General features: G+C 45.7%; 1 protein-coding gene across 2 annotated transcripts in view; it reads right to left on the bottom strand.

Moving 5' to 3' along the window:
• Positions 1-14,492, bottom strand: part of LOC123756772 (uncharacterized) — a 75,294-nt gene that overhangs the window by 41,471 nt on the left and 19,331 nt on the right. For both annotated transcript variants that reach the window (XR_011229715.1, XM_069331858.1), the window contains exon 4: positions 8,345-8,468. Coding sequence is in view for 1 of the 2 variants with exons in the window: in XM_069331858.1 (XP_069187959.1) it covers positions 8,345-8,468 (124 nt within the window). In the remaining variant the exon portion in view is untranslated. The remainder of the gene's footprint in view (positions 1-8,344; positions 8,469-14,492) is intronic.

Here is a 14,492-nt window from a genome sequence, read left to right as displayed (position 1 = left end):
GAGAAACTGTGCCAATTTGTCTCAGCCTAGCCCGGGAATCGAGCCCGGGCCGCAGGATTACGAGTCGCGCGCGCTGTCCACTCACCTACCAGACCCCCCCCCCCCCCAGTGCGTTAGTGTGTGTGTGTGTGTGTGTGTGTGTGTGTGTGTGTGTGTGTGTGTGTGTGTGTGTGTGTGTGTGTGTGTGTGTGTGTGTGTGCGCGCGCGCGTCTGCTTCAATGTTTGCAATTTTGATTAAGCCAAATTTAGATTTTGATCAACGTTCTTTGAACACGTGTTAATACTCAGATGAAAACACAAAAAGCCCATTAACACAATAACCACATATCCATCAAATACATTAAGGATGTAGGCAATAACAACCGACAGACGACTATACAGTGGAGGACAGACAGACAGACAGACAGACAGACAGACAGACAGACAGACAGACAGACAGACAGACAGAGCGACAGTGCTCGTTACTGAGTCGTCAACCTTAACGACAAGGATTGTGTAATTACCATAACCGTTTTCACAGTTGATGATTGACAGGAGGACAAGTTGGACCTTGGTTAAATGGCAGCTGTATGTTTGTTAAGCATGTTCAACGCGTTCAGTCGGTCACGTTGAACGCTTCGTGAATGAACGATAATTCAATACAAGTTGAGCTCAAGCTGAGTTCAAGTTAAATGAAACGTGAGCGATAATTGAGTGAAACGTGAACGATAATTGAATGATAGTTGCACTCTAGCTGAACAGAAAGGAAACGATATTTGAATAAAACCATAAACATTAGTTTAACATAAATTGAACGTTACTTAAATACATGATGATATTGTGCTGCTTATGCCTCTCCATCTATGTTGTATTATACATTTATGATACAATTAAATTCTTGCCATATTGGACTGTTCATTGTGCCAGTATTAACACACGGGCACATTACGCACACACACACACACACACACACACACACACACACACACACACACACACACACACACACACACACACACACACACACACACACATACACACACACACACACACACACACACTAGGGGGACACAGGTGGAAACTGAGTGCCCAAATGAGCCACAGAGATATTAGAAAGAACTTTTTTAGCGTCAGAGTGGTTGACAAATGGAATGCATTAGGAAGTAATGTGGTGGAGGCTGACTCCATACACAGTTTCAAGTGTAGATATGATAGAGCCCAATAGGCTCAGGAACCTGTACACCTGTTGATTGACGGTTGAGAGGCGGGACGAAAGAGCCAGAGCTCAGCCCCTGCAAGCACAACTAGGTGAGTAAAACTAGGTGAATACACACAGACCTGGCCGAAGACATACCTACAATCCTAAAGTTAGAAACAGAACCTAAATCAGAATCTAAAACAGAATCTAAACCCCCAATCAACAGAACACAGCCAGTCCCTTATACGCTAAAGTTCAGATACTCTTCAGAAACTTTAATCTCGAATTTGCTCTAAAATAGTTTAAGAAAAAGATTTTCCATAACGGCCTGGAAAATACTTTAAGATGTTACATTCCTTCAAGTTAAAAGCCAGGTCACTCAAAGAGTTACGCGCCTCTAACAGCCACAAAAGTTTTCGTTGATTGTTGGAAAGTTCCAAAGACGAAAAAAACTAACTTAATATATATATATATATATATATATATATATATATATATATATATATATATATATATATATATATATATATATATATCTGAAACCCTTTGGTTGAAGACCAGCTCCTGGAAGGTCAAAATATTGACTCCTTCAATGAGTAACACATGAATGAGCAGCAGCCAAATAAAACGGATTAGCAACAGTGAATTTCGGCCAACTGGCAACGGCATATATATATATATATATATATATATATATATATATATATATATATATATATATATATATATATATATATATATATATATATATATATATATATATATATATATGTGTAAGGAGTTGCACAGGAATATTGAACCAGATCAAAACACATTAGTCTTCTTATTCATGGACCTGAGCCGTGAGCCCCGCTTTGACCAGTGCCGCCCCCGCCCCCACCCAACTCTTCCACCAGGGGAAAGGAGCAACCAGCGTCATGTGTGCCCCCTTGACCAGTCCACCAGACCCCTGTGCCCTCCCTGCTCCTCCGCCTGGGAGACGGGTAACCAGTGCCGTGTGAGGCCCTCGACCAGTGCCAGGTCCGAGGCCGTCGACCAGTGCCGTGTGAGGCCCTCGACCAGTGCCGGGTGCTCCCCCCTCGACCACTTCCCCCTTCGCCAGCTCCTGGCGACCAGTGGAGGAGTTCCAGAGAAAAACGGAAAGTGAAACGCCGTGGGTGTCAACGCCGCTGGCAGAAACATCTTTCCAACGCCGGAGGCAGGAGTCTGAAGCACACCTCGCCTTCGATAAACCTCCTGTTTACAACCACACGCGCCTCTGTCGGTGTGTTAGGGCCATTATAGCCAGCTCTCGTATACTACCTGGCACTCGATCTTGGTGCCTAAGTCCTGACAAACACACTCTCTCGCTTGCCAGTTATCTTGAAACTCTCATTCATACGAGCAATATGCTATTTTCTTTTAACAAGCATCGCCACAGGCTTTGAACAGAGATGTAGATTTGATGTTTAATTACATCTACGGGAGTTGAAGGTCACATTCTTTTCCTCCATGGTATTAGTGGAAGTATCAACTCCAGGTCTCTGGGTTATGGTAAGGAGAAACTTTAAACACAGACCCACCTTACCTACCTTGAGGTTACCTTGAGGTGCTTCCGGGGCTTAGCGTGACAGCCCACTGACAGTTCTATAACACAAAGGCTTACTACTACCACCTTACTGTTCAATATATGCCTTTGTGGCAGCATTATACAAACGCATATCACACCCACAGCCTAGAAGGGGCGAAATCGTCTCCTAAAAAGACATGTTCAAAATAATCTCACGTTCATTCCTACCAAATGTGATTTTTGTTAGTTATTTTTAACCCATTATACTTTCATCACACAAATTTCGACCAAACACGAGAAGTAGGAGATGGTCAGTAAAATATTCAGAGAAGCAAGTGTCATAATATTGCGTCATTCTTCTCTCAACTTCGTGGGGTGTCATCAGAGTCGGGAAAGTCAAAACAAATGACATACTAACTGAAATACATCTTCCCATCATTTCCAAAGTCTAATTACTTGCGCCAGTGTGTGTGTGTCTCAGTTTACATGACTGTAAACTACGTGGCCAGCAACATGCAACTGAAGCCCACATCCAGCCACCTGCAACAGGTGCACGTATTGCAGCTGTTCTCCGACCTGGTAAACCACCAGGTTTACCGCACTACTCAGTACTTAGTACTTTAAAAAGTACTCATTTACACGCAGTACAAGTGGCAGTCCAACAAAGTTGAAGGCGACCAATACAGCTTGCATGGTTTACACTATGAAGCTTCCAAGGGATAACATATAACACACAATGACGTTAATGGACGGCATCAAGACGAGCCGTGCAACAGCCCCATGCCAGCAGGGAGAAACCCATGATTTCTTCATTAAAAAAAAAAAAATTCGCTGAAAGATCTTCGATGCGTCCAGATGGGATCAGAGTATATCGCTTCGAAGGAAGACTGGAAGACAGCTGATGTGGTCACACACATGCATATCCACTCTGGCTCATACCTATATATCTTTCAGCGCTGGTAGCCGACCGTAGGAAACCAGAACGAACACTAAACCAAAATGGAAAGACACAAAAAGAGAGAGAGGGGAAACAAAGAAAACGGACGCATATATTAAACTAACCTATTCAGAAAGAGAGAGTCATGAATTGAAAACAGGGGTGAAAAAAAGAACGCGCTTATAGTCAACTATTGCACGGTAAAAATATTCCTATGTCATGTGCATTCGTTTTTCTTTGCATTCCCTCTTCTTTGTGTCTGTTCTTTTTCCATTTTTGCTACTGCTTCGTTCTGTTGTTTTTTTGGTCCCCGTTACATTTCCCTGTGTTTCTAACTTCTGTTTAGTATTCCTTCTTATCAGTTCTTTACATTTATATATTCCGTCGAACGTTCACTTCCGACTCAGTGTTCCTCCCCTCTCTCTCTCTCTCTCTCTCTCTCTCTCTCTCTCTCTCTCTCTCTCTCTCTCTCTCTCTCTCTCTCTCTCTCTCTCTCTCTTTCTCTCTCTCTCTCTCTTGCGCTATGCCAACATCCGTTCCTTGCTTCCTCCTCTCCCTTCCTCCAATTACGACTATTCCTATGCCTTTAACTCGCCTTCTCTGCCTCTCAGCCTTTCCTCATCTATGAAGAAAGTAATTATTCCAAAAAGCATGTTGGGAAGAGCATATCTTTTCCGTTCAGAGCAGATGATTTGCATTGTCTTTTAAAGATCAATGTTGTGTTGTATTTTAAACTCTAATACTCTTTCTATGATCTTTTGTCCTACCACCCGCTTCTTGATGTGTTTTATTGGGATTTATTATGAATTTAAAGGTTACAAAATGTACATTGGTTAATACAGTGTCCAATAACAAGGCAGCTGGTCCTGCCAGACCCAGGACCTCAACTTTGTAATGAATGTCACCTACGGAATTCTAGTAGAGTAGACATTAAAAAATTAGTAATCAATTTCCCGTAGCATTTATGGCAACGCCAGAGTGACATACTCCCCCCCCCCCCCCACACACACACACACAGTCAACAGTATTCCTCAGCCCACAGACACATCCACTCGTCCTCCACAAGATACATTCTATATACATTGGTTGTTAGGTTTGTATAATTCTTTAGGATGGTCACTGTGCGTGTGTGTGTGTGTGTGTGTGTGTGTGTGTGTGTGTGTGTGTGTGTGTGTGTGTGTGTGTGTGAGTGCGTGCGCGCGCGCATTTATGTGAATGAGCGTTCATATTAGTGTATATGAGTGCGATATACATTGCAGGGAGAAGAAAAACAGGAATAAAATGTTGGACCTGGCAGACGAGTGGATGGAGGAGAAAGAGAGAGAGAGAGAGAGAGAGAGAGAGAGAGAGAGAGAGAGAGAGAGAGAGAGAGAGAGAGAGAGAGAGAGAGAGAGAAAAGAGATACTTAAGCACTTAACAAATGTAAGAATAGCAAGATAATGGCACTTGGTGATACATTATCATTGAATACAAAAGAAGAGACAGCTTCACGAACCTTCACCAGACGTCACCAAGCTTGACTATGTTTCACCAGACTTCACCAAGGTTCACTAAGCTTTTCCACGCTTCACTTTAGCCTCATGCATAAATACCTCAATCCCTCCCTCTCTCTCCCTCCCTCTCTCTCCCTCTCTCTCCCTCTCTCTCTCTCTCTCTCTCTCTCTCTCTCTCTCTCTCTCTCTCTCTCTCTCTCTCTCTCTCTCCCTGCCAAACCCGTTTACCCTAACAATTGGACTGGAGTGTTCTTGGCTGCGTGTGTTTCTCCCATGTTATCATCATGTCTGTTATCGACGTGTTTGTCGCGTGAGGCTGCGTGAGAACTGCTTAGCGAGAATGTGTCGGTTTGGAGTCTTGGGAGTGTGTTTGTGTGAGCGTTTGGAGTCTTTGTTGTGTGTGAGTGTGTGTGTGTGTGTGTGTGTGTGTGTGTGTGTGTGTGTGTGTGTGTGTGTGTGTGTGTGTGTGTGTGTGTGTGTGTGTGTGAGAAAGATGCAGACGGGTAGGGTGGGTAGTGAGGTCGCTTCCGCACGCACACACACACACACACACTCACACACACACACACACACACACACACACACACACACACAGTGTTTTAAATTTTGGAAAGAAAATTGTCGATAGTCAGTAGGATGTTCATAGAGAGGAAGAGAGTAAAGGAAGGAAGGAATGAAGGAGAGCGGAAGAGAAGTAGGAATAACAGGAGTGAACAATGAATAACAGACGAAAAAGAGGAAAAAAGTACAAAAGGGAAGGAAAAAGAGAAAAGAAGGGACGATAAAAATTACTGCAACGCAAATTGGCTGTTGGTTGGGAGAGAGAGAGAGAAAGAGAGAGAGAGAGAGAGAGAGAGAGAGAGAAGAGAAGAGAAAATAAATGAAAGAACATGAGTATTGGAAGAAAAAAGAGGGAAAAATATTTATATGTAAGTGAAAGTAAATGAGAAAGATAAATAAGATGAAAGAAGGAGTAAGATTATCTACCATTCACTAAGCTGTCTCTGAGGATAGCAGGACAGGATAACACACCAGAAGGCTCTCTTCCCACCACCCACCACTATCACTCCCTCCTGGAATACTCTATGGAAATTTGACCAAGAGGGATGCATATGGACCTGTTTAACTACTAATAAAAACATTAAATATATGAATAATTGCAGTTTATAAATGCCTCGCCCTTAAAAAAGGGAAGGAACATACAGCTTCACCATTAATAAAGGGGAGGATGAAGCTTACAGATTCACCCTTAGTAAAGGGGAAGGGAGGACCTAGTTCTCCAGTTGAATACAATTAGAGTGATAGAACAGGTGTGGTGAGATATAGATATGTGAGAACAGGGGTGTGAGAACACGGGTGGATGAACAGGCGACCATCAACACAACTCTCAACTCACAATAAACGCGCCACCAGTACTCAATGCCTCGTGCTCTCTCTAACTTTCTAAATAGTGAAAATACGGAGCTGCGCGCGTATGCGGAGTGGGGGGGGGGGGGGAGGGAGAGGAAATGGAATAGGGGGAAGGGTGTGGATGATGGGAGGGGTGGAGGTGGGAAAGGGTGGATGGGTGAAAGGGAAAAGGGGGGATACATGCTTGGTAGGGGGAGAGGAGAAGGAGGAGGAGGGGAATGTTGTGGAAGGGAAGAGGGGGGGTAATGGAAAAGGGGGGGAGAGAGAGGGGACGGATTGGGTGGTTAGGCTAGTGGGGGTGGATGTGGGGGTGAGGGGTGGATATGGGAAAATAGAGCTTACTCAACTAAAAAGAATAGCTCCTATCCTGTTCTCATATCCCAGCTCCTATCCTGTCCTCATATCCCAGCTTCTATCCTGTCCTCATATCACTCTAAAAACACTGAATTTCTTTTATCTAGCACTTGTAAAAGAAGAATTTTCTCGATCTATCACAGTTAAGATAAAATTTCATTGTTCTTTCACTCCTAAAAGCAGACTTTCCTATATATATATATATATATATATATATATATATATATATATATATATATATATATATATATTATATATATATATATATATATATATATATATATATATATATATATTTTATATATATATATTTTATATATATATATATATATATATATATATATATATATATATATATATATATATATATATATATATATATACATCCTAAGCGCAGAATTTTCTTGATCTATCACTATTAAAAGGAGAATGGCCTCGATCTGTCCTAATGGTCGCCTTTGAAGAAGCAGAGGTCGTTCCTTAACATCTTTGAAGATTTCTGCGGGAACACTTGTAGTTCCCGAGTCCCCACAGACACGGGTGACTAACAAGCAGCCTTACAAGCCTCCTCGCCGGGGCTGTTAAAGGTGGCCCGGGCAACCAGGTAGACACCGCCGTCCTTACTTCAAGGGCTCGTCAAAGCGACGTCTTGGACTAAATACCCGGTTGGAAAGTCTCAGGTTAAAATAGTCAACCTTCGAAGGAGAACGCACGCGCGGGCAAAATCACCACTCGCCTCGACCCCAATCCATCCTATGTACACACACACGCGCGCGCGTATACACACACACACGCGCGCGCGCGCATACACACACACACACACACACACACACACACACACACACACACACACACACACACATTCACGCACACGCACACGCACACGCGCACACACACATACATACGCACACACGCACACACACACACACACACACACACACACACACACACACACACACACACACACACGCGCGCACACACGCACACATACACGCACACACAAAGCGAGAGAGCGACATGAAACCAAAGGTTTCAAGTGCTGTTTTCAAGTATCCATCAGGCGGTGACGTAGCTGTGACGTAGCGGTGACGTAGCAATGACGTAGCGGTGACGTAGCTGTGACGTAGCCAGCTTATCTTCTGATCATTTTTGAAGTCGTCGCTAGAACACGTTTGCGAGTGGGCAATACCTCGCCCGCTTAAGTGGTTCTTAACTTAAGTGGTTCTTAACTTAAGTAGTTCTTAACTTTAGTTCACGTATGTCCCTCTTTACCACAAGAGCTAATCGAGGCATAATTAGCAACAGTTCTCGCCTCGTTAAGACCGCAAATTACAGCGCGACGGTCGCTATATTCAACGAATGATGCGAGAGCACACTACAATGTATTTCTCAGGTCAGGATCATTACACCCTCCACCATCTTACCTGTCTGCTGCTTGTTCCTGATCTCAGTGAGGTCCTTGGAGTCACGGCTGGCGGTGCTGCTGGTCCTCGAGGAGGCCGAGGAGCAGCTGTTGGTGAGCCCCGGGAGGCTGGGTAGTGACGGCGCCTGCAGGAGACAACGGGTGGAGGAGTTACTCGAGGGTGTGGAGGAGTTACTCGAGGGTGGAGGAGTTACTCGAGGGTGGAGGAGGGTGTGGAGGAGTTACTCGAGGGTGGAGGAGTTACTCGAGGGTGGAGGAGTTACTCAAGGGTGTGGAGGAGTTACTCGAGGGTGGAGGAGGGTGTGGAGGAGTTACTCGAGGGTGGAGGAGTTACTCGAGGGTGGAGGAGTTACTCGAGGGTGGAGGAGTTACTCGAGGGTGGAGGAGGGTGTGGAGGAGTTACTCGAGGGTGGAGGAGGGTGTGGAGGAGTTACTCGAGAGTGGGAGACAGTGTCACTCGACGATGAAGGTTGTGGATGGGTCGTAAGTATCTTCTCCCCATCTTCCTCCCTCTCTCTTTCCCCTCCCCATCTCTCTCTCTCTCTCTCTCTCACACACACACACTATCTACCCCCAATTCCACCTGTCCCACCCTTTCCACCTTCTTCCATCACCTCTTTTTCCCCTCTCTTTCTCCCCCCCAACATCCCCCGTCTCTCTGACTCCCCCCTTCCTCCTCTCTTTCGTCTTTCTCCCCTTCTCTACCACCAATGAACGTGAATTCATTCGGATTGTTGTCGTGTAAAGCGTGTTAGTACCAAGGGAATAAGCCTCAAACTCTACGGTAACCACATGCCGTGTTTTATTTCATATGTCATGGAAATCGCACGGGAAGGGGGGGGGGACACTTAAGATGTCTAAATTTCTTATACAAGGCACTTGGGCCAACCATCCAACTGCCTTGTGACAGTCACAAACCCCCGCAATGTTTCATTTGTGAAAGTTGGGGGTAAGACTCCCACAGACATCTGGCCTCCAGCCTCGGACAAACACCCTATTTAATAGATGTTAATCGAAATAGCGGGCTGAAAGTATGGTTATTAAATTGTTAGGAGGTTAAGTTAGTTAAGGAGATGCCATGGGGTTGAGAGGGTTCTAGATACGCTGCTTGTGAAGGGCTGATGTGGGTGCATTGTTTATGTAGGGATCAATGTGGGTACATTGTTTGTGGGGTGGCTAATGTGGGTACATTGTTTGTGGGGTGGCTAATGTGGGTACATTGTTTGTGGGGTGGCTAATGTGGGTACATTGTTTGTGGGGTGGCTAATGTGGGTACATTGTTTGTGAAGAAGGATTAATGAAATATTATCTGAGACGAAGGCTTCTGGGTAAGTGAAGGGGGCTCTCACGGGGCGCGTTCTTTTGCTAAAAGTAGGTGTTTTAATGCGTTGGTCACTGGAGGTAGGGAGGGAGTACCTGTGTGTGTGGGGGGGTGTTTCTATAAAAGGTTCAGGCACAGACTATCTCACCAAGCAGGCCCCGAGGCTTCCATTTTGAAGGTGATCCACCCCCCACCCCACCTCCCCCACCCCACCTCCCCCACCCCCCGCGTCTGGCATCATTTGAACAGTGTGTTAAGGATAAAACTCGCGCCTTTACGAGCGGGTATGATGAGGGAGGTGTATGCGGGAGGTATATGAGGGAGGTGTAATGAGGGGGAAGGGGAATGTGTATGTGTAGAGGGGGGTATACATTTGTGTGTGTAGGTGTGTGTATGTACTCACCTATTTTACCTGCAGGATCGAGCTCAAATTCTTGAATACTGCTTTTCTAGCCGTCGGTTGTCTAATACAATATCCCCTGATTTATTTCTCTGTAATACCTGCTTTTGAAGTTATAAATGTAGTTTGACTCTTACAATCTGTTCTGTGAGTTCATTCCATTTACTCGCTACTCTTGCACGAAAAGAAAACTTTCTAACATCTTTATGACTCGCCGGAACCTCAAGCATTCATGCGTGCCCTTCTGCTCTGATGGTATTCATTGTAAACATTTCCTCTTTTTCTCCTCAATCAATTCCCCTAAGTATTTTATACATCTGTATCATTTCTCTCTCTCTCTCTCTCTCTCTCTCTCTCTCTCTCTCTCTCTCTCTCTCTCTCTCTCTCTCTCTCTCCTTTCCATCGTAGTTAGGTTGAGTTCTTTCAGTCTCTCCTTATCCCTCATCCCCAGCAATTTTGGGACGAGTCTCATTGCAAACTTCTGTTCCTTTTCTAACTTCTCTATGTCCTTTTTTAAGATGGGGGGCTCCTGGATGGTGCGGCATACTCTAAAACTGGCCTCACGTATCCGGTATTCACTGATCTAAAAGCCTCCTTATGAAAGTTCCTGAAAAATTGTCTGATTTTTGCCAGAGTATGCGGCTGACGTTTTTATATTTATATGAGCCTCTGAAGTTAGGTTTGGTGTTATATTCACTCCCAGCTCTCTTTCTCAAGACGTTATAAGGAGGTAGTTTTCCTTCATCATGTACTGGCCCTTTGCTTTCTTGGCTCCTCCAGTGTGAAAGAGTGGCGGTTGTGAAGAAATGTTTATCTCCTGGATTAATGACTTCCTCGGCCCGCTCACCCGTAGCTTGTATATATCCACACTCTCAACCTATATATTACCTCTTATCTCTACCTCCATACATTATCTCTATCTCCATAACATCTCGCTCATGGATTACGATGTCTAGGCTGGTTCCTCAGCATCCCTCTTGAAAGACGTAGGAACCATTCAAGAGCAATGAGACAACATATGCCTGGCCCTGAACAAATTTAGGTGTGAAAATCTGCCAGTATATAATAACTCAAGTCAAAGACATTTTTGCCTGAAATCCACATAACTGCTCTCAAAGACAGCTCTCACCGGGAGCTTCTTTAGGATCGAATTCCATCGGCGAGGTCCTTGGTTCCATCGCTGACCCGGAGAGAATGGATCAGAGGATCAAACCTCGATGCCCACAATGCCTTTCAGCTTCTCATCAGATGCCTGTCTCTTCCCAGGTTAACCTATTTTGTGAGGTGTTCGCCATACCGTGACAATCCCAAGCTACGTAAATACTACCGCTCTCTAAAATTTGTCTCGGGAAAAAGTCATTATTTGTTTCTTGTTGTTCTGACCCAAGGAGAAAACATGCTGCCTTTTCCATCAGATTTGGGAGCTACGGCGTACGCACAGCCAACCAGATCGCTCTGTCAGTTTTCTTCTCCTTTCCCTTAGCATTTAACAAACTGCTGAGGGATATTCTACCAGATCACTATGGTAACTTAGCGTGGATAAATGATCTCAGTCATGTCCACTGTCCCACGAAACGGATTTATTTCGTAACCCCGAGCAGTCCAACCACCCCCATCTATAGTCCATCTATTGAGAGCTTCTTCGTAGAAAGACCCTCTATAATGTGCCTCGATACTGTAAAGAAATAACGTAGGGTCTCTCGCCTCAGAGCGTGAATGCTCCCCATGCAGGAGATTTTCTATTAGTAACCCCCCCTCCCCCCACTGCCAGCAACAAGCACACGTGTCAAGCTGTAAAAACCCTACGAATTGCAGTGACTGTCTGCCTCACTTCCCTCACCTACACAGATTATAGATATATTTGCATGGAGTCACAGGCTCCCAGATGTGCTCAACATGGCCGCATGCTTTGCCACAGAAAAAGCACTTGAAGTAAGTGACATCATCAAGAGGAGCCTCGCCACCACCGGTGCCCAGCGGAGACAACCTCATTTCCCAATGTAATACAGTTCTGTTTACCCCCCGCTGTTCTTCCAATCTGCTCCTGGAGGAACAGTAGGCAGTTTGTGTACGACAAATCGTTCTTTTCAGCCGAGGCTGAGACCTACACTGACTTCAGTGTTGGGCGTGCAGGTGGTCCAGCCACCTACAGCAAAAGACCAAAGACCTGTAAGTCCAGAGAACCGGATCATCCGTACAACTCTTTATCCATTGCTTCGGAGACCCTCGATACTCGGGGACCCTTTACCCACCCTTGACCTATGGGTCCTCGGAGACCCTTGACCCACCTCAAGATAACCCTCGATATGCCTGGGGTAAACGTGGAGAGCGCTTTATTGAGAATCTGGGTTCTAGGGTCATCGACGAAACAAGAGACCCAAGAGCTGCCAGTTACCCTTTCCAGTGCCTCAGTGTGACAAATAATTTTCCATCTTTGCGTAACCAATCTTGTGTAATAAAGATTCAAACAATAAATGGAGAGTTGTAGAAAAAATATATAAATGCAGACGTGTGAGTCTCACAAGCGTCTATTGGTGCACATTTTTTCTTCTCCAAGGCGAAGGGTCTCCACTAATACAGCCGGAGAGACAGACAGACAGACAGACAGACAGACAGACAGACAGACAGACAGACAGAGACTCCTTCACCCACGGTTACCGCGAGGGGAGACGAGCACCCGGCTCCAAGCTGACCCGATCAACACCTCTCAGATGTCTCTAGATGTTGACCGAGTCAATATTGGCACCATAAAGAAGAGTTGAAGTACCTTTCCATCTTCAGGAGCGACAAGAATCCAGCGTCAGGGAAGATGGAGAGTCCAGTGCCAGGGAGGGTCAAGAGACTGTCGTCAGGGAGGGTGAAGTGTCCAGTATCAGGGAGTCAGGAGTCTTACGCTAGGGATGGTCAGGAGTCCAGTGTCAGAGAGGATACAGGGGAAGCAGGGAGTGCCCTGGCCGGTATAAGCGAAGTAGCGAGAGCCCAGACCAATACAAGCGAAGTAGCGAGAGCCCAGACCGATACAAGCGAAGTAGGGAGAGCCCAGACTGATACAAGCGAAGTAGCGAGAGCCCAGACCGATACAAGCGAAGTAGGGAGAGCCCAGACTGATACAAGCGAAGTAGCGAGAGCCCAGACCGATACAAGCGAAGTAGCGAGAGCCCAGACCGATACAAGTGAAGTAGCAAGAGCCCAGACCAATACAAGCGAAGTAGCGAGAGCCCAGACCGATACAAGTGAAGTAGCAAGAGCCCAGACCGATACAAGCGAAGTAGCGAGAGCCCAGACCAACACAAGCGAAGTAGCGAGAGCCCAGACCAATACAAGCGAAGTAGCGAGAGCCCAGACCGATACAAGCGAAGTAGGGAGAGCCCATACTGATACAAGCGAAGTAGCGAGAGCCCAGACCAATACAAGCAAAGTAGCGAGAGCCCAGACTGATACAAGCGAAGTAGCGAGAGCCCAGACCAATACAAGCGAAGTAGCGAGAGCCCAGACCGATACAAGCGAAGTAGGGAGAGCCCAGACTGATACAAGCGAAGTAGCGAGAGCCCAGACCAATACAAGCGAAGTAGCGAGAGCCCAGACCGATACAAGCGAAGTAGCGAGAGCCCAGACCAACACAAGCGAAGTAGCGAGAGCCCAGACCAATACAAGCGAAGTAGCAAGAGCCCAGACCGATACAAGTGAAGTAGCGAGAGCCCAGACCGATGCAAGCGAAGTAGCGAGAGCCCAGACCGATACAAGCGAAGTAGCGAGAGCCCAGACCGATACAAGCGAAGTAGCGAGAGCCCAGACCAATACAAGCGAAGTAGCGAGAGCCCAGACCGATACAAGCGAAGTAGCGAGAGCCCAGACCAATACAAGCGAAGTAGCAAGAGCCCAGACCGATACAAGTGAAGTAGCGAGAGCCCAGACCGATACAAGCGAAGTAGCGAGAGCCCAGACCAATACAAGCGAAGTAGCGAGAGCCCAGACCAATACAAGCGAAGTAGCGAGAGCCCAGACCGATACAAGCGAAGTAGCGAGAGCCCAGACCGATACAAGCGAAGTGTTGGTTCTAGCACCAACATTAATCATTCACACAACTCCGAAACGTCTCGACAAAGAGGAACGATTCTTCCATGACTTTACCTGCCATCTTGGGGCACCGTCTGCCACAAGGATTTCCAAGCGCGTGACACTACGCGAACAACAAGGCTCTACCAGTGATAACATAAACACAAGAAGACCCTCACCAGAGATATTCTAAGCAGCAACATCGTTATAATCAACAGAAGAAACTGAAGATGACTAGATGCGCTTTAGCGACACTTGTCAAGCCCATTAAAAGTATATGATGATATATGGAGAGTTTATTTTTCAGTGTGGCAAAAAAAAAAACGCAATAATATGTTCGTCTGAATATTCACAAGTAATATATTTGATAAC

The sequence above is a fragment of the Procambarus clarkii genome, chromosome 26 (assembly GCF_040958095.1).
Source record: "Procambarus clarkii isolate CNS0578487 chromosome 26, FALCON_Pclarkii_2.0, whole genome shotgun sequence".
Lineage (NCBI taxonomy): Eukaryota > Metazoa > Arthropoda > Malacostraca > Decapoda > Cambaridae > Procambarus > Procambarus clarkii.
Note: the sequence above shows the minus strand (reverse complement) of the source record. Positions and strands in the feature narration are given on the sequence as shown.